Below are 27,875 nucleotides of genomic sequence, written 5' to 3'. Positions count from 1 at the left end.
TACTAAGTATGGAAGCATGCATAAAAATCCTTGAAATATGATAAAAATGACATTTTAGTTGAAAAGTATGCATTTGCCAAGTTTGAGAGTCGACATGCACTTTCAATGTAGAACACAAGTCATAATCACATTTATCATGTAAGAACATTGTAACATAATAGAACCATTACCTTAGCAACCCTAAGGTATACTTGTGCAATGTATCGTTGGTATCCCATAATACCAACCATACTAAGTACTCCCTTGAAGCCACATTAGTCATACATATCATCTTTAGACCTCATCATAATCAATAGTCATAGATAAATAAATAGTCATGTATATTACTTGAACATAAGGAAAGTCATTCATAGTAACAATCCAATCAACATACATGCATACATTCATGTATTACTATAGCATAAAGAACCATCTCATAATCCCTTTCAAAGTCTACTTGTGCAATGTAAAAGTGAACCCATACCCCCACTCATACTAAGTAAAGCTCATCAAGAAGTCATAAGTATAATTCATGTCATATTCATTATCTTGTCATGTAGGGAAAATATCCTCAACCGACATAGACAATGTGATCTACATTGAATTCGGTATCGTGTAATCCCACACCGAAAGAAGGTGTCCTATTTGCCTAAGGTAGAACTAAATGTATAGTTTTTAGGTGGATCCACTAGCTAAAAACCTATGTGAGCACATAGTTAGGGAATATGAAGATTGCTTCTCGAAACCCGACCTATTGTATTGGCAGATGAGCTTCCATCTCATAAGAATAATTTAGATGACCCGGCCTATTGTATTGACAGGAGGGCCTCTACCTCATTTTCCATATTCACTCGGTGCTAAGCATTATTTCCCAAATTATACATCATTAGTCTTTGAATTGCATTTACATGTGTGAAGGAATATATTGCCCTTCATTCAATACAACTCATAAAATAGCTCATAGATTCATTTAGGTAAGAATGGACTTTCAACCTTAGAATCAACATTAACATGTGAGTAAACCTTTCACATCATGTTCATAGTGTTTCATGAGAATAACCTTTCAATCAATACAACAACATTATCATCATCCTATACAATTCATACATAGGCATGTGTAAGGGTAAGGGGAGAATGATCTTTCAACAATACCACAATTTACCCAATACTCATAGGATCTTCACTTTCAAAGCGAATCATAAGTTCATACACAACTTTCATCAACATGCATAAACCTTCATAATTTCACCCCTCAAGGGTCATGAATCATGTATCACAATCACACTTATAAATACTACATTAGGCATAAATAAAACAAGATTCAATCACTACAATACCATAGAAACAATTCATAGTATTCACCTTACATCAATACACCCATCACAATTCATGAAATTGGGGTCATGTGGAAGTTCATGGGTTTATGGGGAATTTTACTATAAAAATCACCATTAAACAACAAATCAACCATAATATAAGACAATTGACCCATTGAAATCGTTTTTACGAATAACCCATGGCTAGATTGAAAACCCTAGTTTTGAAGACTCTACCAATTCAAAATTAAGAGTTAAAGGGCTTCATGGATTAAAGCTCTCCTTGAATCAAGACTCCCATACCTTGATTGGAGATCCTTCACAAAATTGGAGAGAAGAAGTTGTTGCTTGAATCCTAAGCTTGACCTTGTTCTTGTTCTTCAATGGAGTCTTAGAGAGAGAATTTTTGGAAAGAAAAGTAGGTTATGTTTTGAGTCTTGTGAGTTATGAGGTGTTAAAAGAGTTGGTTAATAGTTAATAACTACTTATATATGCCTAAATAACTAATATAAACCGTCCCCACCCTTTAATAATTAAAATATAACTTACCTAATTTAATTCACCCTTGGCCGAATTTAAGACAGTCTCACAGACCCCATCTACGACCCCCACTCACAGGACGTGGATGGACCCACGGACCGTACTGGTCACTTGTGGGTTGGGTCTGAGACTTGTCATTTTGGCTATGGTCCAGACCTCACTCACGAGACCCCACCCACGGTGCATGAGTGGGTCCACGAACCGTACTGCATGAGTGTGGAATGGTACTGGAACTTTGGAGATTTGGGGGAGGTCTAGCCTTGACTCAAGACCCCCACCTACGGGGTGTGAGTCCACTCACGGCTCGTGGGTGCCCTTTTGTGGTTCATGCTATTTTTGATAGCTTTTTGGCCTGCCCTATGGTCCTCCTCAAGGAACCTTGGGGGGTCCTTGGGGGGGGGGTCATGCCGTGATGTTTAGGTCCTAAAACATTAGTACTAAGTAGGGGAGGTTATTTTACGACTCTTATCTTTATGTTAGCCCTAATTAGGCTACTAGACTACATACTAGGCTCTAGCTTAGTTCATTAGTTTTCCGGAGTGTTATAGTACCAATTTTTTTTTACTCATATTGCACTTTGCATCTATTTCGTGATGTAAGCCCGAGCACCAACTATTAATGTTGAGTTCAAGCCAGTTGTTGCAATAGCTGGAGGTGAGGGTGAACTTACGACATCTTGGATCATACCTATCTCCTTTAATCCTATTTGACTAGTCTTTTGTATTTTGAGACAAGTCTGTTTATTTATGGTCGACTTTTGGGACTTGTACTCATTTTTGTGGTATTTCTGTAGTTGTGACTTCCAGGTTCTAGGAGTGAACTTTTGTTTTGTGTATATATGTTGCTTCCGCTTTATTCTCCTGTTATTTCTTTTAATTGTTTATTCTTGCTTCATTTCTACCCTTGTACCCGTTACTTGTTGTTCCAGGTTACAAGTTGGCTTACCTACTGATGAGTTATAGTAAGTGCCATCATGACCTGAGAAACTGGATCGTGACATTTCCATATCTCTTTGTTTCTCCAATCACCCTTTCTTTCCTTGTTCCAACCTTGATTCCCGCCTTAAAACTGTTAATAAAATAACATTATGTGTATATAATTATATATATATATATATATATATATATATATATATATATATATATATATATATATATATATATATTTTGAACAAAATCAAATATCATAGATTTTTAAAAATGTGAAACCAAACCATACACAAACCAAATAAAAATCAAGTTGGTTTGGGTCCATTTTTACCCAAGTTACCCTACTTGGGTTCATTTTTCTCAACTCTACAAATTACTTTCATTTCTTTTCTTATTTTCACAAGTAACTAATAATTGAAGCCGCTATTTTGTTAAATGTTCCAACCAAACAAACACACATGCCTATTTCGAAATTGGAAGTTCAAACTTCAAAGCAGCTATCAAATAGCCAAAACCCTCTGTTCGCAACAAAGGCCGGTGAAACAAACAGTGGATACCGACACCAAATTGCTTGAATGTGGTTAGTCGAATTCCATTTTTCTGTTATGTATTTGTTTCTCTACTGGTTTTCAAGCTGGGAGAAGTTTACAGTATCAGTATACTGTTAGTTAAGTTACATGTAAAATTAAATTTTGTTTCTGCCTCTAGGTTTATTGAAATGCATATTGATGATGCATACAGTCGACTTTAACTATGCCCGTGATTTACAGTATCACTATAATGTTAGTTAAGTAACATGTAAAAATTGAATTTTGTCTCTGACTCTAGGTTTATTGGAATGCATACAGTCAACTTTAACTAGTTTGTGTTTCGGGCATATTTGATTGATTTATCATTCAGTATTGACTCTGTTTTTCTTGGAATAGGGAATTTTGGATAAGATATAGGAGAAAGGCATATGTTACACTTGGTGTTCTGGGAAGTGGGTATTTTTTGTATAAGTTGTATGACACACATAGGAGAAAACTCTCTGATCATCACACAGAACTCAAACAGGAAAGGAGAAGTGATGAACTCATTAAATTCCAGTTAAGATTTCTCTTTTTTGCTTTTATTTTTTTGGAGTGTATTATCTGTTCTAAAGAGTTTCGTCATGCTTAACGTCATTAATGGATGAACTGGTTTTGTTTGATCGGTAGGGTGAAGGCACATTTTGAGAACGTTCAAAGAATAGCTGATTCAACAACATTGCCTCATGTAGTGCGATGTTTACGTAGTCAGATAGAAAAAGAATTGGACCTTACGCACTTGACAGAGAGATTGATGAAAGGAAAAGATCTGCCAAATAGTCTAACAGCTGCACAGAAGCTCGAGCTATGGGACAGACTCAAAATTATAAGTATGCAGAATGGGTTCATGCATTGAAATTTGACTTGAAGTAGTTGTCTTATCTTGTTGTGTGTTTGTGATCTTCCAGGTTTTACAAGAATGGTGTTGTCTCTGTGGGCTGCAACACTCCTGAGCTTATATATTAGAGTTCAAGTATATATATTAGGGAGACATCTCTATATAGACACAGCACGTGGCATTGGAGGTTCTGGCCAATTTGTAAGAACTGCTACCCCTTTTCTTGTTTATGACTTTATAATTGGTAGCTTGCAATTATGATGATCACTGTGTCTAAATTGTTTATTAGGGAAGCCTTGTTGCTAATTAAAATCTCTAAGGTTGTGAAATTTTAGATTACAAACTACTGATTAGTGTTGATGCTGGGAACAACGAACCAGTCCACAGGTCAATTACAGTGAAATTCAGTACTTGAGAAGGTCTATACTTCTCAGTTCTTGTAAGTACTGCATCAGAGTTGGCAATGGCATCTATGTTAGGCTTCAGCTCCTGAAATCATCCAGATCACGCTTACTGATAGCTATAGCAGTGTACCTTCCCCCCAGACTGCAACATATCCAAACCATTAGAACTGAAGGATTTCACTGATAACTTTCTATACTCTCTATCACCCTTCCAAGTGTTAATTTTCTTACATAAACCTTCTTTAGTTTCAAATTCCTAACCTCCAACTTTTGTTTTTGTCTCCTAACTACCCTGTTTATTCTTCTCAGTATCCATCTTGTGCCTAGAGCCAAGTTCTTTTGTTCATTATTGTAGAAACTTCCCTCTGTCTCTATCATCTTTACTTAGCTTATAATTTTTTTTTTAAAAAAATATCTGTTCACCAAGTGATTACATTTGTGGATTGTCTGTTGCTTAGAATTATTAACATTTAACAATATAAATTGAAAGAAAAGTACAATGTGAATGAAAGCTGGGTTATATTTTCTTATCAGTTATTTTACTTCGAACTCATTGATGGTAATATGTACTATTTCCTTATCCATAAAACTAGCAAGCTTTTACAATGCATATTTCAGGTGTAGGTCCTCTTTCTATGTAACTATACATACTAAATTAAAATTTTGGTAATAATCTCCTCTTGGCAGAGTGTAATTTTGGTATCTTTAGGTTTTGCAAGTTTGTGATGTAGTGGAAGCTTTGTACAGTTGCATATTCAGGCCCATAAATGGTACAGCCTACCGAAAGGTCAATATTTAGGTCATTCTCCATGAAATTCTGATGATAGTTGATAAGAGCACCTTGCTATTTACCTAAGTATCTTTGAATTCCCTAACTAAGTGGGCTTTCCATGCTTGGCTGCAAAGTATAGAGTTATTTTTTTTTGAAGTAGGTAACTAAGTAAAGAGTTATCGAACCAGGTTCTGTTTATGAGGTTCTGCTTCCTCTCTTTCGCACTTCCAAATCATGGAATCATGGATGTAGGATAGCAGAGACAATTCCAATAATGTTTAGACTAAGGTTAGGTCCATGGGCTCTCTAGAAACGATATGAACAGACATCAGCCCACAAGTTTGAGAGTTTTCTGGGGGATTGAATGAACCAAACTGCCTTTTGTAGTCTTTTTGTGTATTATAGTTAAATGAACTGACCAGACATGATGCTTCGATCTGTCATCACTCTCTAGAAGATACTTATGCATATTTCAAATGTTAGCCATCGTCTTCAGGTTCTTCTTGGACACCCTGGCACTCAATTTTGTCTCCAAAATTTCCCCGTTGTCACATAAGGGATCTTAATTTGTCTTTCACTTTCATATTCCTTTTCACATTAAAATGTTATCATGCAAGTCCTTGACTTGAAGCTACACATCTGCTTGACATAAATACCCTCATTAACTTCTATTCTAATGGATTGAATATCTTTTATAAGGAACTGGAGGAATATGCGATGGTCTTTTCCTGGAAACCCCCAACGAAACAATATAGATTCTTTCTTTTTTCTATTGGAGGGGGGTCAATTTTCTTGTAGAGCTGTATGCACAAAAGATGCCTGTCCGGTTGTTCAATTCTATCTTTTTGCTAAGCTTTATCTTTCTTTTCTCTTTGCTTTATCATGTTCTTGCAGTTTAATTAATTCAGTTTAGACCAACAGAATGAGAACAATTGTAAGATTTGCATTAACTTAGTTGAGGTAGAGTGGGCAAGAAATATGTGGAAACAATGACAAACTGAAGGAGGGAAGTGAAAATATAAGCATAGAACTTCTCTTTGCTTATAACAGTGGTGTTTAGGCAAGCTTTCTCGCACCTCGACTATTCCTTAGGTACCTGAATACAAACACAGAACTAAGGAGACTCTTATGTGCAGTTAATTTTAACAACAAAGCGAAGAAGCTGGAACATATGTAGAACCTACACACAAGAAGAAACGTATCTAGAAATAAGGAGACTAATGTGTAGTTGATGCTGGATAAGGGACATTTCTTGGTAGAACTGGATCTAACGCTGAGTATATGGGTTCTGTACCCGAATTTGCGATCTTTTCTGGGTTCCTTATTCTATTAAAATTTCTACTTGTTAAAGAAAAAGAAAGTTTATTCATATATACATATATGTGGTGCTTCATGATATTAAATGAGGAAAGTCTAACTGGAAAATATTCAACATCTTAAATTGACTAGTTCTTGTACTTCCTACGTTTCAAAACAATATGTAGGTGTGTGTGTGTATGCACGAACAAACAGAGAACATTTGAACCTTGTGGTCCATATTCAAACAGAAACAGAGGAAGCGGGTTTTGTGAGAAGCTTAAAATGAATGGAATTTCAGTTAGTTGTTACCGAAGGAAGAAAGAAAATCAAGATTACTGTGTTAATTATTTTATGCCCAGGGTTTCAGTGCTTCTTGCAATTGCTTTTCTTTTTCCTTTCCTATAATAAAGCTGATTTGATTGATGGTACATATTTAACCTACAGTTCTTTTATTTATTGGAGAAGTACACTCTGTTTTGTTTTTAGGGTGAAATTGATCTAATTGACAGAAACGACCAGCAGCAGTTTCTGGCCAGTGCAGATTATTTAACTTCTTTTGGCCTGCCCACCTTAATCTCTAGTTTTGAAGGAGCAACTTCTGAAGTCCTAAAAGGGTATGCCTTTTATTTCTTACTTAATTCCTCTACCATTCAAAACAACACAGTATGTGTGCATTTGCTGTTGGGTATTTGGTCGGTTCAGTATCATTTATCGCATTTATGTTTGGTACGTGGTAAAACTGAGTTACTGACTACTAGCTGATAATTAGATTTCCCAAACCTTTTAGTTCTCCCTTTTCTGCCAAAAAACAAAAGAGTTGTCAATCTCCAAGTTAAGAGGGACTGCAAAATCAATATAATTGAGAATATGCACGAGCAAGTCTCAACTGTTTCCAAGTTTCAAGCCATAGACTTGCCCTCGTTACTCCAATTTCAACTTTCATATTTAAGTTTTACCATCACTGTATAGCCATACTTAAAAGTAGTGATCTTATGTTATCTATGCTGAACTGTATTCTTCTTCTTATGGCTGATTCCGACTGTGATAAAATCTTGAGCATCTAGATGCAAAATGCTGGAAATTAGAGGCCCATATCTGTTGGAGAGATTCAGAATGGGGAAGAGAGACTTCATGGAGTGAGTCAACCTGGAGGACATAAGATGGAGATATAGGTTGGAATTGTGCAGGGAGGGAGGTTATGGAAGTGTTACTGTCAGAGGCAGATGTAGAGGGTAAGGCATGGGTTCATCTGAACCCAGTAACGTTGGTTTGGACTCAGTGTATGTGTTAAAATTCACTACATAAGTACATATGATCAATTTCAGACCTAGTAAAATTCAAGTTGTCACGACCCAATTCAACTAAATGTCGAAATCACGATAGCACCTAAACCCCTTCAGGCAAACCAATCAACAAAAATAATCATTAAACCAAACTGAAATATAAAGTTTAATGGGAATAACATAAACCAGAAATAGTAAAAACAAGTACATCCTTAATGGCCTTTATTTTTGATGTGGAGATTACCGCTAAACGCGATGCTTCACAAAGCATATTCAACTCTTAAGGAATTTCATTGCACTTTAATCTCCCTTGTGAAGAGGCGCACTTCAATACCTATGTCAAAGAAAGAAGGGAAATCACAAGAAATTTTCATACACCCAGGCCTGATTCCATCGATGAATCATTTGAGAATGAGTTTAGCAAAACCAGTCTAATCTTGTTCAGCTCTACTGAGTAAGAAAGGCCCCCTTACTATAGATAGGGCCTTAGAGCTTTACTGATTGGGAAGAATGGTTTTCGCCCTCTAGCCCGCAGTTACTGGATTAGCAGCCATGTTGAAATTGAACCAAGGTCAGGATTAAATGTCCTGATTGGTGACATGCTTATGTTAATCCTAACGTTGCTAGGAACATCCTTGAAAGCCTTTATTACTATACCTATCAGTCACGAAAACCACTATGAGGTCTATGTTGGATTATTCGGCATCCCCCTTCTTGCAATCAAGGTAGCGACTTCAGCCATGGACAACTCCCATAGTGTGACGAGTGGTGTGTACAAGGCCAGGAGTATCGATGACAAGTCATGCTTGCGTTGTTCATGCATTTAAGACGTTCCTGTTGCGCCCAAATCGCACACGCAAGTGCACGTGGTCGTTCAAGTATTAAAGTGGCTCTTATAAAGAGCCAGGTATCGTACCCACATGGACTTATGCTTAGAATCACTCAATTTCTCTAACTTCCAGCTAAGCACAAGTGTTATCAAGATTTCAAAAGTGATTTAGTTTCTAATTCTAAGAATTCAACAAAATGTAACAAACGCGATTCAATTTCGAGGGTTTGAAAACAATGATTGGGTAAAGTCTAGGGCTGCAGCTTCTATCAGGATTCATGCAATCAATATCATTTATATGGGTATTTATCAACTATCGAATCAATGAATCACAAGGTTAAATGTATGATCATGGTCTTCCGACCTCTAATCGCCTACGATAAATAACACCCTAACTACATCGTTGAGCGGGGATAGGATGGATTAAATACTGAGCATTACGATTTCTTCCTGTATAGTGACCCAAGCATGATTTCTAGGTATATCCATATCCTAGATACAAATTAACCCTAGTTATTTAGAATTAATCATGCTCCTTATGTCCCACATTGTATCCTCTTATTCCTCTCCTGAGTTCAATGTGGACAATGTATTTATTTCAATGGTGATCAGTCACGAAATACGAAAAGCAAGAACATAAGAAAGATTCATATGATAATTGACATTAACCCAATGAAAACTTAATAGATTACAATCATCCTGTAGCCACAACCCTAGAACTAGGGTATGTAGCTACTCATAATCCAAGATACGATCAAGCAATGTTCAATAAACATAAAGAGATCAAAAGGAAAAGAGTTTAGGAAAGAACCCTAAAAATGGTGAACACGTTCTCCCAAGTCGTCGTTCTTCAAAACCCAGAAAAAGAATGATTAATAAAATAAAATATTTAACTGTTTATACTAAAAGTCGAAACGGCCAAAACTAGGCCTTAGGGACGCGTTGCGGAGGGAGTCCCAGATTTTTGTTCTGCAATCTTGGTCTCTTCTCCGCGACGCGGGAGTGACACGGACTGCTCTACCTCAAATCGACTCTCGCGAATTAAAATGAGGCTCCTTCTCCGTGACGCAGAGGCACATATTTGATTTGAGTCTTGATGCAATACCCTTCTCCGCGACGCGGGCACTCCATGGAGTGTTCTGCCTAATTTTTTGCTTCACTCGAATTAATTTGAAACTCCCTCCCGCGACACGGAGAAGATACGACCTTGCCTTGGAATCCTTTTCTTCTTTTTTCTTCCTTGCTTCTTTTTGCCTTGAATCTTTTGTGTTCCCCATTGTCCATTTTCGTGCTCGTTTCTCCGATTAAGCTCACCTACACAACTAATCATGTTGGTTAGCTCGTAGACAACCAAAAGACTCAATAAAACTATAAACGAACACATATTGAATTCAAACTAAGCTTAAATGCGGTCATAATTAGCTTTCTAGGAATATAAATATGCCTAAGATCAGTTCCCATGCTAGAAGATTGGGGTTTTCATTGCCAAAAATCTTTTGACAAAATAAATGTGTTGCTAGATCTTTGCTCTAGAAAACTATACAGACAATAACGCACTTCCTCCTACTCTCTTTTTGCTTCTTTTTGAAGGTCTCCAACATATCCTTAATGCTGAGGAATACAACGTTACCAATTTTAAAAAATAAATATATGAGCTACTAGGAGTGGAAGTACAACTAAATCAGAATATTACAAGTCTATCTGTAAAGAAAATATTATAAAGAAAGCTACAAAGACTAGTCACCGTTGGATCAAAGTAGGAGGCTCACCAATGGAACTCAATACCAACTCCAAAGATCACAAACGAGTGCGCAGGTACTCGGATAAGTCTTTGCTCACACAGTGCAAAGTGCAGTACGAGTACACCAACACATATTCAATAAGTATAATCGACCGTCACCAACAAAGTAGTGACGAGGTTTCGTATCGAAAATACTTTAAAGCCCTGTGCAGTATATAGATGGCAATACCACAATAACAAGAGATAAATATTCAAAACATGACATACATAGATATGCACAGTCCATATATTCAACATTTAAATGAAATGCATCGTTTATAAAAAAAAAAAGAAATGCATCAACAAGAGTCTACAAATCAAATGCATTAAAAAGACTCAAACGTTACTTAATAACAATCATTTTCAAATGCCATAACATATAACCAAAAACTCGTCGGTTTCGAGTCGAACTTGTGCGCACACTGCTCGTGTTGATCAGGGAACAATGACTTATGACATCCATATCCACATGCCATATCTAGAGTCTCTTGGCCTCCCTTATTAGAACATGGACAACTCAACACATTTGTATCAATCAACACAGACAACTCATTTGCCAACAACAACATACTCAATGTAATCCCACAAGTGGGGTCTGGGAGGGTGGTGAGTTAGCAGATCTTATTCCTACCTTGTGAAGGTAGAGAGGTTTTTGATGGCCCTCGACGTAAGAGAAGTATTTTAAAGCAGTTATAAAATGGGTATACATTAGTGTAGAAGCCACAGGATGAAAATATTAAAGAAAAGAACAACTACTACGATAACTGAAGCATAAAAAAATAATAGGTAATAATAAAAATCGAGGAGTAAGTTAAAATCGAACAATAAGCGACTACTCATGTGCCAAATATCACAAATATATGTGAACCACATATACCAACAGATATACATGTGTAAAGTACATAGCTAAGTAAGTCCAACCATGTAACCTGTTATGCATGCAATTTTTAATGTCAAACTAGCATATGAGAGATGCCTATAACATTATACTAGCATGTGATAATGCACAACTTTGTCATGACATGAAAATAACAATTAAAGTGTGGAATAACACATATGAATCCCGTATGTACAACCCCTCTACTTGCATATGTACTCGTCACCTCATATATACAGTACCCTTGAGTCCCAAACTAAACATCCAACAAGTCCAAAACATTATATGAACCAATGCAAAGTCTCAAATCAAGGAACGGGGTGCTAAAACTCAAAACGAGGGGTTGGATTGTTGCAAAATTGTGGTAAGACTCTAAATCTGAGCCCGTGAAGTTCAAATTCTAGATTTGCTTCTGATGTTGATGTACTCGTCTAAATGCAAAAAAGTTTAGGCAGTCTATAGTGGCATTGGGGTTTGTGAAGGGGAGTGAGAAGTAAAACACTTGTGGGGCAACATGTTGTCTTTACTCGACTTGAAAACAATATTTATGGCTGCTTTGCAAATTCAAATCAATGTCTTTTTACTAAATGTGTTATTATAAAGCATGCCTATATTTTTCGATTGCTAACAACTAATCTAAAATACAAAATTGATGATCTTGGAATGGGATGTTTCAACTGTAACCCTCGCTCAAATGCGATTTGAAATTTCAATTTTTTCAGTAAGGACCGAGTAGTGTTCGCGCCTATGATCTTAACTTTGCAAGCAGTAGATGAGATCAGATTTGTGTTATTCTCATTTCTTATTTGAATACTTTCTTTGTTATTGTATCTAGAATGTTTAGCTAGAAATGAATGACTATGAACATCGAGCTAGATGGATGATATACAATGCAAATGTTATAGTTAGATAAATGTGATTAACTGCTCATTTGCCACCTTCCAATTGCTGGCCACGGGCAAGCCAATAGGTTCTCCAGTCTTACGTAATTTCTTGAACTTGAGTTGGAGTTGATATGTCGACATATCATTCTCCTTCATCACCCAGAAAAAAACAAGATAGTTGAAATATCATTTTCTAGGATTTTCATATTTTGCCTTACTATGAAGGTTTGGTTGAGGGTGGTGGAGACGAGGGTGAGGAGGGGCGAGACAATTTTTGAAAATTAATTCGAATTCATGTTGGGTCACTCAACTAAAGAAGTCATTCATCTCGTTAGGAAACTGGTGAAGCAGTATAGGGAGAGGAAGGACTTATACATGGTGTTCATCGACCTAGTGTTATCAAAGGCGAAAAGCGCAAAAAAGCTCTAAGGTCTATTGGGGCTTTAAGCACACAACGCAAATAAAGCGTGGGCTTTAATGAGAAAAGTCGCAAAGGGAGAAGAAAAATATATATATATATATATGTATTTAGTCCAAGACTAATAATTATAAACATGAATGACAAATATATGGACAAGGAAATTGAATTTTTTTTTATGATAAAGTGAAATATCAATTATTTAGTGTCAACTCTTCAATAGATGTTCATTGGCAAGGAAAAGTATGCCTTAGAACCTTGATGATGACACTAAAGCGCACATAAAGCAAGGCGAAATGCTCAACACATTTTGAGCCTCACTTTAGGGCTTAAGCGCACCTTTGACAACACTGCATCGACCTAGAATATATTTTCGAACAAAGTACCAAGGGAGGATCTTTGGAGTTGCTTGGAGGCTAGAGGTGTACCTGTGGCGTACTCAATCAAGGACATGTATGATGGAGTCAAGACTAGGGTAAGGATTGTGGAAGGAGACTCAGATCACTTCCTAGTTTTAATGGCCAGTTAGCTTTGGAGGATGGTTCTAGACCTGTAATAATGCACAAAACAATACAACCTTTACTAGACTGATATAGAGTTACACATCACATATCAAATAGGCAATCACACATAGGAGTAAAATCAGTTAAGCAAAATAGCAGTTCATAAGCTTGAAATCAGTTAAGCAAAACAGCAGTTCATAGGCATGCAGAACATAAGACATCTCCCCCTTCATCATATAAAAGAAGTCTAGAAAGGAGGGAGTTCAAACGCCCACAAACAGGGCAATAAGTACATCCAAGCAAAAAGAAGAGGAGGTAATTCAGCGGTCAGCAAGAAAATAGTTCAGAGTGTTTATGATCCCTTCAAAGGAGTGATAGGTCTTTTCAGTGAGTTTGGAGAGAGAGAAGTAGGAACTCTGGACACCAGTAGCAAGTTCATTCTGGGAAACTTCAACTCTAGCAGCCTTGGAGTCGACTTGATTGAGAACTTTGTTGAAGGATTTGACGACTTCACTGCGCAGGTGGTTCAGTTGAAGCTTCAGATTTCCCATACCTGAACTTGTGCCTTCAGATAGAGTAGAAATGCTGGACAGGGAATCTTGCACCTTCTGTAGGCCATCAACCACTGCAGCTAACGTGTGTTTGATCTCCATGGTTTCTTTCATTAATTCTGCTACACTCACCGTTAGGATGTCTATTTCAGAGGTTGCAGTAGCCTTTTCTTCGTCTGAAAATCCCACCTTAGGCTTGTAGAGAGCTTTCTTTGTCCACCTTCCATTTGCAAAAGTATATCCCATGCTGGCGAAGGTTGTGAGATCATAGGTAGCAGAGATCTTGTTTGCAGTGTATTCAGACAGATCTACCCCAACAACCTTAAGGATGCGAGAGATCACCATCCCATAAGGTAGACTAGCAGACCCGCTGGAGTCTTGAGAGCTTTCCTCCATGTAACCGAGAAACCATTCAGCCCAATTAATCTTGATTTTCCTTATCAGACAATACACAACAAAAACATCTCGAATAGTGAGGGAGCTAAGAGAGCTTTTGTGGGGAAGCAGAGTAGTAGCAACGATGTGAGCCAGAATTCTATGTTCAAAACAGATAGTAGAGGGTCCAAAATCAGAAAGATTCGAACCTTTCTCAGCAATGGCTCGTTTGGCCTCTTCGAGAGTAACTTCGAAATCATCAGGCCAGTTTCTGCTAAAAAAGGGAATTCTTCCAGAGAACTTAGTTCCAAAAACCTTTTCAAGGAGATCTTGACTGAGCACAATGCGATACCCCAACACAAGGGTTTCTAATTCACCATTGTCCTTAGAGACGCGAAGATTTGCATAGAACATTTTAACCGGTTCCTCAAACACTTCATTTTCACAGAGTAAGAAGAAAAGATGCAGTTTCTGGAAATTGAAATACATACTCACAGGGCAATGAGAGCCATCCAGTTGATTGAGGCAAATTACTCGTCCAGGAGCCGAAGTTCTGTCTTTGAAAGTCATGAACTTGGCCTTCTCCACTGAGCTCCAGAACAATTGCAGGTCCTCTGGTTTGAAATCCACGGAATCTGCTTTGTGCTTCTTGCTTGCATGTCCAGAAGGGGTGGATTTTTTGTTAGAGGCAGAGGACGCAGGGAGATCCTCCATAGAAGAGTCCGAAATCTCAACAGGAGAGAAAGAGACAGCGGGGTTTTTCAGTCTCTTGCTTGGACAGAGGGAGACTTGAGAGGTGTTAGTCATGGAAGAGACGCACAGAGAAGGTTTGAGATGAGGAGAAGGGTTTTTGGAGCAGAGAGATATAGAGGTGTATGGAAGATGAACAGTTGGAAGAGAAAGGTTAAGGGGCGTAAAGATATAGGGATGCAAAGGAGATGAAGGTGAATTGACGGGTGTCAGAACATGCAAAAGTGCACATAAAAAAGGCAAAAAAATAATCTAATTAAGCAAAGGAAATAAATTTATGAGAATTTGTGACACCTAAGCAATCATGCAATAAACAAAATCTCTCTTCTAATCTTGTAAAAATATCTGCAAGTTGATTTTCGGAGTCAATAAATTCTAGGAAAAAATCGTCATTTTCAACATGATCTCTGATAAATTGATACTTAATGTCAATATGTTCTACTCTAGAGTGATGCACGGTGTATTTAGAAAACTTATAGCACTCGTATTGTCACAGATCATAGGCACATTATCCAAAAATAGATCATAATCGAGCAATTGATGTTTCATCCACATTTTTTGAGTTCCACAGCTAGCGAGAGCTATGTATTCTGCTTCGGTTGTGGATAGGGCCACAACTTTGTTTTTTGTAGTGCCATGAGATGAGTGCTTCTCCGAGGATTTAGCATGTACCACTGATGCTTTTGCGATCTGTTTTGTCACTTGCAAAATCTGCATTTGAGTAACCAATTAGATCAAAATTGTTAGTATGAGGATACCAAAGTCCGTGATCTTGAGTTCCGATGAGATATCATATGATTCTTTTGACCGCTATCAAATCGGATTCCTTTGGAGCGGATTGAAATCGACGCACTTGCACACACTGAACATGATATCGGGTCTACTGGCAGTAAGATAGAGCAATGGTCCAAGAATTCCACAATATAATTTTTCATCGACGTCTTTTTCAGGTGCATCAGTGTCTAGACAAGTGGACAGACTCACTCGTAGGGGTGCCAAAAGCTTTCCTTCTACCATCCCACATTTCTTAATGAGTTCCTTGGTGTTCTTGGATTGAGTGATAAAAGTTCCTTCTGATGATTGTCAGAGTTGTAGCCCTAGGAAGAACGTTAATTCTCCCATCATACTCATTTTGAATTCTCCTTTCACTAAATCAACAAAATATGCAGAGGAGATGGGAAGTCTTTAGAAGGTGAAAAAGACGAGTGTCAGAACATGGAAAAGTGCACAAAAGGCAACAAAATAATCTAATAAAGAAGAGGAAATAAATGAATGAGAATTTGTGACACTTAAGCAATCACGCAAAAATTAAAATGTCTCTTATAAAAGAGGTTTTGTAAAAATATCAGCAAGTTGATTTTTGGAATCAATGAATTATTGAGAAAATCGTCATTTTCAACATGTTCTCTAATAGAACGATGCTTAATGTCATTATGTTTTGCTCTAAAGTGATGCACGGTGTATTTAGACAAACTAATAGCGCACTTGTATTGTCACAGGGAATAGGCACATTATAAAAAAAATATATATCATAATCGATAAATTGATGTTTCATCCACAGTTATTGAGTCCCACAACTACCAAGAGCTAGGTATTCTTCTTCGGTTGTGGATAGGACCATAGAGCTTTATTTTTTGCTGTGCCACGAGATGAGTGGTGCTTCTGCGATCTGTCTTTATCACCTGCAAAATATGCATCTGAGTAACCAATTAGATCAAATGTTGATTTGTAAATATCTAACTTGGATCATATATGATTTTGTAGGATTTAAATTGATCTTATAAAATCTTATCTGATATGCTATTGAATAGGTTAGAATATTAGATCAAATAAAATCATCCCTTAATTATCAAATCTGCTAGAATCAAGGGATCTGATTGCTAGTTAGTTTAGTTTTCTATACTATAAATTTGTATCTCTATGGGTGAATAAAATTGTACCACTTTGGTACCAAAACTTTCGTGGTATCAGAGCAGCTTCATTTTTGTGTTGCTTATGACTAAAACAACATTTACTGGGTTACTTCACCCAACAGCATCGATAGAAGCTAAGAGTCTTATTAGGAAAGTTCCAATGAACCAAGGCAGCGATTTTTCTCATTTTTCTTTTCAGCTTACTTCTCACAAGCTGAATGGAAATAATTATTTGGAATGAGTGCAATTTGTTCGTTTGACAATTGATGGCCGAGGAGAACTTGAACACCTAACTGGAGAACCGAGAAAGCTTGAACCAGGAGACCTGAAAATGAACATCTGGAGATAAAAAAAACTCTATGGTAATATCTTGGCTACTAAACTCCATGAAACCTGCCATAGGTAAACCATATTTGTTTCTTCCCACTGCTAGGGATGTTTGGGAGGCCTTTAGAGAGACTTATTCTGATATAGAAAATATCTCTCAAATTTAAAAAAAAATTAAATTGTGGAAAGCTAGGCAAGGGGAGAGAGGTGTTACTATTTATTTATAATGAGATGGTTTCCCTATGGCAAGAATTAGATCCATGCTATAATGATGAATGGAAGTGTCCTATGGATAGCGTAAAAGCAATGAAAAAGGAAGAAAATGAGAGGGTTTATCTATTTCTAGAAGGGTTGAACCAAGATTCGATGAACTTCGTTCTTGAATTCTTGGAAAAAATCCACTGTCCACTTTGAGGGAAACTTTTTCTGAGATTAGGCGAGAGGAAACAAGGAGGAATGTTGCTAAAAATAGATCTCAATCTGCAAACAAAAAATATAGATTCTTCTGCTCTAGTTGTTGTGAAAAATGATCATGATAGGAAAAAGAAGCTGTGGTGTGATTTTTGCAAAAAATACTGGCACTCTCATGAGACTTGCTAGAAAATCCATGGGAAACCGTCTAACTAGAATAAAAAAAGGGCAAACATCCATGGCAGCCAGGTTTTTTAGTGTACTAGTGAAGAATCAAGGCTGAAATCTTCTCCAGAAATGCCACCATTCACCAGGGAACAGTTGGAGCTACTGCACAAACTTCTCCAATCTCAACTCCAAACTTGTAAACCTGATCTTTCTACTCCTACTTGTTCTTTTTCCCAAATAGGTAATGTACCATATGGTTTTGTGAGTACAGATTCAACTAGTATTATCTCTTGGATCATAGATGCAGGGGCTAGTGATCACATGACATGGAATTCCCATTTTTTTTCGACTTACATTCCGTTCGCAGGAGATAAAAAAGTCAAAGTTGCTGATGGTTCCTTCTCAACAATTGCTGGAAAAGGGACAGCCAAGTTGATGTCCTTCATGTTCCAAAATTGTCTCATAATCTTTTGTCCATCAACAAATTGACTCAAAACCTTAATTGTCGTGCTATCTTTGACTCTATTTCATGTGTATTTCTGGACAGGGTCTCGGGGAGGATGATTGGCAATGCTAGAGAGTTTAATGGTCTCTATTTTCTTGAAGATGGTGACAATTCAGTAAATCTAAGTTCAACTTGTTCAAAATCTGTTCTAGTTGATAATAAATTTATGTTATGGCACTGTAGAGTTGGTCATCCAAGTTTTCATTATTTGAAGCTCTTATTGCCTCTGTTGTTTATGAATAAAAGTGCATCCTCTTTAAGTGTGAAATTTGTGAAATGGCTAAACATAGATGTTCATCTTTTTCTTCCCAAAAATCATCATGCAACAAAACCTTTTATGTTGATCCATAGTGATGTCTGGGACCTTCTAGGGTAGCAACTGTAAATGGAAAAGATGGTTTGTGAGTTTCATAGATGATCACACTTGACTAACTTGGGTGTACCTATTGAAAGACAAAGGGGAAGTAAAACATATGTTTGAGGCTTTTTATGTTATGGGTGAGACATAATTTAATGAGAAGATTCAAATATTTCAAAGTGATAATGGGAGAGTGTTTTTCAATGACTAACTAGGCATTTTTTTCACTCCCAAGGGAATAGTGCACCAAAGTTCATGTCCCAATACACCCCAACAAAATGGAGTAGCTGAGAGAAAAAATAGGCATCTTATGGAAGTAACTGGTGCCTTATTGTTCACAAGTGAAGTCCCTGAATTTCTTTGGGGAGAAGCTCTTTTAACATCCACCTATCTTATTAATAGGATGCCTTCCCGTGTTCTAGGTTTTAAAACCCCTTTCAGTATGTTTAAGACATACTTCCCTACTTTCAGATTGACCGCTAACCTATCCTTGAGAATCTTTAGGTGTAGTGTATTTGTTTATATTCATGATCATAATAGGAGTATACTTGATCCACGTGTTAAGAAATGTGTTTTTGTTGGCTATGCCCTTAGTCAAAAGGGATACAAGTGTTGTGACCCTAATACTAAGAAGGTTATTGTCACAATGAATGCCACCCTTTTTAAATTTCAATTGTTTTTTGGAACTCATCTTCCGGGGGAGAAACATAGAGAAGATTCGAGGGATAATAAGGATCCTCTTGATCTCGCATGTAAGGAAAAAAAATGATCCAACTTTTATGATAGATACGGGAAATAGTATTTTTGGTAATAACAACCTAGATAAGGTAAGAGATCCAAACTTAAACAATGAAACTGAGACAATAAAGTCTTTTCATGAATCATGATACTACTAATGACAAGAATAGGGAACAAACAAAGGAATTACAGGTTTACATGAGAAAAATCAGAACCAAGAAAAATAGATCAAGGATTCTCATCAGAACCAAATGTCCACCCCGCAAGATCTCACTGATACACAAGGTAATTCTACAGAACCTAATTTTGATTTGCCCCTTGTTACTTTAGACCTTGATCTTCCAATTGCCAAATGTAAAGGGGTAAGAAAAGTCATTAACGATCCCATGTCAAGTTTTGTGTCATATAGAAACTTGTCCCCTTCTTATATAGCTTTTCTTTCTCAATTATCTGGAATGGAGATATCGAGAAATGTGCAGGATGCTTTGAATGTTCCCAAGTGGAAAGAGACAATTCTAGAGGAGATGAATGCTCTTGAGAGAAATGAAACCCGGGAAAAGGTGGAACTGCCACGTGGAAAGCAAACAATGGGTTGCAAGTGGGTGTTCACCATCAAATTTAAATCAAATACGTCCCTGGAGAGGTATAAGGCATGTTTGGTAGGGGTGTGCAAAAACCGAACCGATAAAAGTTTGTTATTAGGATATTGGGTTAATGGTTTTTTAATGGTTTTACAAAAAAAATTATTGGGTTATTTGTTCGGTATTGGTTTTTAATATTGGGTTATTGGGTAAACCGATAACCCATTAAGACTAGTAATTTACTACTTTTACTTGTACATAAATATTATATATTAATCTCAATATCTTACTAGTTACTATCTTTGTCCTTTAGCTTCAATTCACACTTCACAATGACTTTGAGTTCACAATTTCACATTATACAAAACCTTAAAATCTAAAGTAAGAACCCCATTCTTCTTAATTTCTCTTTGTGTTACGCTTGTATAGTTCTTTTCATGTTTGTTATTATTGTTTCTATTTTATGAGCATTTGTAAAGTTACATTATTGTGTTTTCGCATCAAATTTATTAGAAAAGTCATATATTTGTTTTATAAGTATTTTCTTATTGGTTAAACCAAAAACCGAACCGTTAAGGACCAAAACCGATAAAAAATACTCCCTCCGTTTCAAAAAGAATGACCTCCTTTCCTTTTTAGTCTGTTTCAAAAAGAATAACCTCTTTCCTTTTTTGGTGATATTTTAATTTCAGCTTTCCACGTGGCATGTTTAAAGCCACAAGATTGAAGGGTAGCTTAGTACATTTGACATAACTTTAATTTAGGACCACAAGATTCAAAAGTCTTCTTTATTTCTAAAATTTCATGCCAAGTCAAACCAGGTCACTCTTTGTGAAACGGAGGGAGTATCTTATTGGTTTGGTTATTGGTTTAACATATTTTAAAATTGAAAACCGATAAACCGAACCAATAATACATAAAATTGAACCGAACCGACCGATGCACACCCCTAATGTTTGGTAGCAAAAGGGTTCACTCAGACCTATGTGATTGACTATCTTGAGACATTCGCTCCAATTGCCAAGTTGAATTCAATCAGGGTTCTTTTGACAAATTGCTGCCAATCTTGATCCCCCTTCAACAACTAGATGTTAAGAATGCATTCTTGAATAGAAAACTTAAAGAAGAAGTCTACATAGATCCTCCTCTAGGTTTTGAAGAAAGGTATGGAATTAGAGTGTGCAACCTAAAGAAATCTCTCTATGGTCTCAAACAATGTCTAAGAGCTTGGTTTGAGAGGTTTACTCAGTTAGTAAAAAACAAGGGTACACTCGAGGGTAAGCAGATCATACCATGTTCATTTGACACTCTCTTGAGGGAACAACTATCCTGATAGTGTATGTCCATGATATCATACTTACAGGAGATGACTTGCCCGAAATGAAGAATTCAAAAAAAAGTTGGCCTCGGAGTTCGATATCAAAGATTTGGGTCAATTGAAATTTTTCTTGGCATGGAAGTAGCAAGATCAAAAGAAGGCATTATGGTGTCACAAAAGAAGTATGTACTATATTTTCTAAAAGAGACAGGGGTGAGTGGTTGTCGTCCAACTGAAACACCTATTGATCCGAATATAAAATTCGGAAACAAAGAAGGAAATTCAGTTGACCAAAGTCAATATGAGAGACTAGTGGGGAAGTTGATCTACTTATCACACACTTGACCTAATATAACTTTTGTTGTAAGCTTAATGAGTCAATTTATGCAATCTCTAAAGGAAGAGCACCAAGAAGCTGTCTACGGGATTCTAAGATATCTGAAAAGTTCACTCGGGAAAAAAAAGATCAAGATAGGGGCATTGGAAAGCTTTACAGATGCAGATTGGGCAGGTTCTACTATTGATAGGAGGTCTACATCAGGATATTATACTTTTATTTGGGGAAATCTTGTAACTTGGAAGAGTAAAAAGCAGAATGTCGTAGCCTGTAGCAGTGCTGAAGCTGAATACCAATCTATGGCCCATGGGATCTGTGAAATGATTTGGCTCAAGAAGATGATGGAAGAACTAGGAAAATTGTTTGTGTTACCAATGAAGTTGTATTGTGACAACAAAGCCGCCATAAGCATTGCTCACAATCCAGTTCAACATGACAGAACAAAGCATGTTGAAGTGGATAGGCACTTCATAAAAGAGAAGATTGAAGAAGGAAATATGTGCATGCCTTTCGTCCCAACAAATCAGCAAATTGGGAATATTTTCACAAAAGGCTTGTTTAAACCAAAAATTGAAATTCTTGTAAGCAAGTTAGGCATGATAGATATTTACATGTCAACTTGAGGGGGAGTGTTGATTTGTAAATATCTAAGTCTCATCAGATATGATTTTGTAGGATTTAAATTGATCTTATAAAATCAGAATCAGATCTGATATGCTATTGAATAGGTTAGGATATTAGATCAAATAAAATCATCCCTTGATTCTCAAATCTGCTAGAATCAAGGGATCTGATTGCTAGTTAGTTTAGTTTTCTATACTATAAATTTACATCTCTATGGATGAATCAAATTGTACAACTTTGGTACCAAAACTTTCATCAAAATTGTTAGTATGAGGATATCAAAGTCCGTGATCCTGAGTTCCGATGTGATATCATATGATTCTTTTGACTGCTGTCAAATGGGATTCCCTTGGAGCGGATTGACATCTGGCGCACTTGCACACACTGAACATGATATCAGGTCCATTGGCAGTAAGATAGAGCAATGATGCAATCATTCCACGATATAGTTTTTCATCGTCTTTTCTAGGCGCATTAGTTTCTAGACAAGTGGATAAATTCATACGGTGCCAAAAGCTTTTCCTTTTTCCATATCCTGAATTTCTTAATGAGTTCCTTGGTGTACTTGGATTGAGTGATTAAGTTCCTTCTTATGACTGCCGGATATTCTCGACTCAATTGCCAATGATGGTAATTTTTTTGCGGCATTTGGAATTGTGCACTTACTTGCATCGAACAATACTTGAAAACCTGCTTCAAAGAGTTGACTTGTGCTCAACAGATTATGCTTAAATCCATCTACTAGATATACTTCAATTAGATCACATGAAGGCTTGATTGTTATAGCTCCAACTCCCACAACTTCCCCTTTTGCATTGTCACCGAATTTGACAGAGCCACTGTCTATCCTTTTTACTTATTTGAAATGTTCTTTATTTTCTGTCATGTGCCTGGACCACCCGCTGTCAGTGACCCACTCACCCACATACCCTTTTTGAGTGACTTCTTGGTGTGTTCTTGCAAAACGGATAAGTCAGTTTCTTCTAGGTACCCCAGCATTCTTGAGTCCTTGATGGTTAGATATTGTTTCTCCTGAAAATTTTGGTTTCCAAATCCATTTTCCAAACAGATTCCTTTTGAACTGACAGTTGAACTATTTATGACCAATTTCTCCACATGAGAAACATGTAGGTTTATAATAGTAATAAGGTTTTGCAGAGAAAAAAATCAGCCAAGGATTTTTCAGAGGAGTTTGGATGGAAAGAGTGATTTTGAGGCAACACAATTCAATAAGAATTATTTGATCTGACTGAGCTCTGATTGGGTGATTTCTTAATGTTATTTAATTGCATTTAATGTCACCCAGCTCCTCTTCAAGTAAGCCAACTTCAATTTAACTTTCCTCGAGAAGAATTTGCCAATCTTTCTTGTCTTTGGCCAATTTCTTATATTCATCAATTATTTTTTGAAGATCATCAATTACAAGATCTACAGAAGCTTGAATGTTAGAACAATTTGGACAGTTGGTAGGATGTACCTCACCTGTTTTACCAATTGCCATGAAGCAGATGTTGGCGATCTCAGTGTGTACGTCATCAGTTGCATCTTCATCACTCCAGGCTCTCAAAGATTTTTATAGTTATTTCTCCAATAATTATTTTTCTTGAGCTCTGGACAGTTTGGTTTGATGTCCAGTTTTTCCACAGTGATAGAATCTATCGTCATTTTTGTGATTTTCATTGTTTGTAAATCCTTGTTGCGGTTTTTGTTTCCTCTGCCTTAGGATCTGTCTGACTCCTTGATTTATTAATGCAAGAGCTTCACTTCTTTCTTCATCATCTTCGTCTTCATCGTTGTGAGCTACAACCTTGAAAGCAACTGTTTTCTTTTTTCTTCATTGATGTGTCTATTTATATGATTCTGCACATAGGCCATGAGATTTCCTCGTAGATTGTCATAGGTTAAATTTTCCAGATCTCCTTCTTCCAGAATGGTGGCTTTCCAAGCTTCTGATTAACTTTCTTACTTGTAGTCCGTTGGAGTAAATCATTCCTAACGATTTGAGTTCTCCTACAATCTTGCTGAAACGGGAGAAGATGGATTCAACAGTTTCTTCCTCCATCATTTTGAATAGCTCATACTCTGATTCTTGCTTCCTTGACCTTGGAGGTACCTTCATATGTGACTTCCAAGTTTGTCCCACATTTCTTTAGCAGTGTCACATGTGGATATATTTTCGTACTCTGCTCTGCTTTTTGCATAGTAAAGTAAACTTATGGCTCTAGCATTAGTTTGGATTACCTCTTGTTGTTCCTTGGTGACTTCAAAGGTTTCAAGATCAGTGTTGCTTGTAGACTCCTTTGGGTTGACTCCTGGAATAAGCTTTGGTCCTTTCTTGACCACTACCCATACTTGGAAGTCGCTTGATTGAACAAATATTCTAAACCTTTTCTTCCAGTGAGAGTAGTGTTGACCATTGAAATATGGAGGTTGCTTTGATGAGTGACCGTCTTGTAGAATAGCACCGGGAATTTGATATGTAACCATTTGATCTTTGCCTGACGTGTTGTTAACAACTTGAATGTGAGAGCTACTTTGATACCAATTGATATTCAAGAGGGTGTGTTAAAGCAAAAAGTTTCATATTGGTGGTTAATAAGATGGGTGGACTCTTTATAAGGCTTGGGCAATCCTCCTCCCTTTGAGCTAGCTTTTGGGGTGCGAGTTAGGCCTATGACCTAATTTAACATGGTATCAAAACCAGGCCCATCCCAATTTTTTGTTCACCGATGTTGGGCTCCCATTTTGAAGTGTTCACACTCCAGTTGAGGTCTGGGCGTGCGGGGGAGTGTTAAGAAGTTCCACATCGGTGAGGGGATGGGAAATTTGTCTCCTTATATGGACAAACCTCCTCATGAGCTAGCTTTTGGAACGTGAGTTAGACCTAAGACCTAATTTAACATGGTATCAAAGTAGGAGACTAATTTCCCATCCCTCTACCGATGTGGGACTTCTTAACACTCTCCCTCACGCCCAGACCTCAACTGGAGCGTGAACACTTCTAAATGGGGGCTCAACATCGGTGAAGAACAAATTGGGATGGGCTTGGCTCTGATACTACGTAAAGATATGACACCTAAGTCTAACTCAACCCCAAAAACTAGCTCATGAGGGGAGGTTTGTCCAAGTCCAAAGTCCATATAAGGAGACCAATTTCACATCCCTCTATCGATGTGGGACTTCTTAACACTCTCCCTCATGCCCAGACCTCAACTGGAGCATGAACACTTCTAAATGGGGGCCCAACATCGGTGAAGAACAAATTGGGATGAGTTTGACTCTGATACTATGTAAATATATGGCACATAAGCCTAACTCAACCCCAAAAGCTAGCTCATGAGGGGAGGTTTGTCCCAGTCCATATAAGGAGACCAACTTCTTACAGGGTAGGGTGGGGGGTTGAATTGACTGCTTATTAATTTGAAGGAGATTTAGTAGTCGACTCGTACTTATTGGGAATCGACTATGTTCCTTCGATGAGAGTTAGTGAAGCAAAGCAAATAAATAAAAATGCAAGTAATGAAATAAGTAATAAATGACACAGAGATTTATACTGGTTCGGATCACCAATGTGGTGCCTAGTTCAGTTCCCTTGGCTTGGTAACTTGATTACATAGTGTCAAGATGATTGTGTAGAATCTCTCTTGAACTGATGTGAGGTCAGTTATGCTTTTGTGCCAGAGCCTTCTACCCGTACAGCTACCTATTTTCTTCTTTCTTTTGTTTACACTGATAAGCTAGTACAGTGCTTTAGTAACAAATAGAAGTAATTTGGATTGCTCAAGTGAAGTTGTGTGTATCTACACTTGATGTGGTCTTCTTTATAAAGGCTTCTGCAAGGTCTTCAATCTTGAAGGAGATCATTCCTTTGATATCCTTGCTGATTGCTCTAAGGTAACCCAAGGGATTCTCCCAATCACACGAGATGAGATTTCATGATTGAGATCTTGATTAGTGTCGGTGTTGATGACATGGTGCGCACCAATCCTTGCATATTCTCTGGATGCCATTTCTCGTAGCTGGCTGATTTTCTTCTTTCCAAAATTAGAGGATTTGACTGGACGCTGATATCCCTGCTGATGTGTTCTCTTCCAGAATTAGGACGATTTGATTTTCCCTGCTGGATTGATTTGATTGGTCCTTTGTGATTCGCTCCCGTTGTATTTTTGGGAATGTAATCTCCTTGAATTGGGGTTCAAGTCCTCTCGACTTGATTTGCATCCTTGATTGAACTTTCCATCGTGACCTGCAAATAAGTTAAGTGTCATCATTAAAACTTAGAGAGATTTAGAGCTAATAGAAAGGGACATTTAACCCTTCTTCTTGAACCAAAAATATGTGCAGATTACTCTTTGTTTTATCCACCACGTCCACATGTATATCTGAAAGCTATATATCTTGCCTGAAAGATCTTTATATTCAACTCAGAACTTCTAATTTGCAGAAAACAGCTGAAGGATTTCTTCAACTCTACTGTACTTCATGATACTATTATTCAGATATTGAACACCTTCATGAGCACAGGAAGTCCTCATCACTGGCTGAGTTTTCTGATGCCAGAGGACTCTAAGCGAAATAACTTAGGTGTAAGCTCGAGCACTGGCAGCACAGATCTGTCTAATGCATCCAAATTTGAACAACTTATGCTGGAGACACGAGCAGTGTTGTCAAGGTACACACTTTTTTTGCTATACCTGTGTTTAGCATTTTAACATTCACTAAGGTAATTTAAGTTCATCATTATGTTGTGAGTCAAATATAAGTTTCTTTACTGCACTAGTTAGCATGATCGATCATGTGAAAAATGCTACTTTCTGGAAGTTATGTGAAAAGACTACTTCATAACAGGTAACTTGCTCTGGAGCACGGCATAGTGAAGTAGTTTTCATGTATACATTTTTATCATTATCATAAAGAATGGAAGGAGCTGATGTAAAATTTGCATCTTCTTAAGCTGATTTTATCATGAATAATATCAAATGAATTTCCCTTCTTTCAGCTAGCCCTCATGCCCCCTGTAAAGCGGCTGAACTCAAAAACTAAGGAAAATATTCAATGTTTTAAGTTTCTCCTACATTCCATTTCAATATTAATCTTCTTGGCTTGTGCCTTTGTGGTAAATTTGTTAGTAATATACTGACAGTCCAACTTTTTGTTGGGCAGTACCGAATTCAGGAATATCGTAGACATATTACTAAAAGCAGCTGTGGATGTACTGATGGAAGACATAAGTGTCTTATGTGGTGATGCCAATTTAACATCAGGTATGCCATTAGCTAAACTTCTTCCACGAATCGCTCACATGGATCAGATCCTACTCGAAGAACCCAATAGAAACAGGTATATCCAAGTTATCCAAGACATACCGGAAATAGAAATATTTTTCACCGTGTTGTATGCAAGTACTGCTGCTTCTTAGTTAGGAACATTGTTATACTGTAGCTTTAGCATAGGCTTGGATGTAAAATTTTACATTTGGGTTTTGGTTAAGTGTTAGTTGTTACCTTGCTTGAGAAAATTCTGCTTGAGGAGTTCAAATGTGAACAAAATAAGAAGAAAAAGTGGAGAGTTTTTTTGGTCAAGCCTGAATTAATGATTGAGGCAACTTTCTGGGTGTGTGCCATGTTCTTTTTGCCAAACTTTGTTGAATATTGTTAGCTTATGTTATATAAATTTTAACTTCTTTTTCTTTGAATTTT

General features: G+C 37.2%; 1 protein-coding gene across 1 annotated transcript; it reads left to right on the top strand.

The window, feature by feature from the left end:
- Positions 1–3,167: 3,167 nt before the first annotated feature.
- Positions 3,168–27,810, top strand: LOC125830306 (peroxisome biogenesis protein 3-2-like). The gene is made up of 7 exons (XM_049509508.1): positions 3,168–3,344; positions 3,691–3,852; positions 3,964–4,163; positions 4,242–4,372; positions 7,133–7,260; positions 26,621–26,848; positions 27,340–27,810. Exons 1-7 carry the CDS (start codon positions 3,340–3,342, stop codon positions 27,593–27,595), a joined length of 1,110 nt encoding a protein of 369 aa, XP_049365465.1. The 5' UTR covers positions 3,168–3,339; the 3' UTR covers positions 27,596–27,810.
- Positions 27,811–27,875: the final 65 nt, after the last annotated feature.

This window comes from Solanum verrucosum, unplaced genomic scaffold, assembly GCF_900185275.1.
Source record: "Solanum verrucosum unplaced genomic scaffold, falcon-dt-bn FXZP01000228.1, whole genome shotgun sequence".
Classification (NCBI taxonomy): Eukaryota; Viridiplantae; Streptophyta; class Magnoliopsida; order Solanales; family Solanaceae; genus Solanum; species Solanum verrucosum.
The sequence above is the reverse complement of the archived record's forward strand: the minus strand, read 5'-3'. Positions and strand labels throughout refer to the sequence as shown.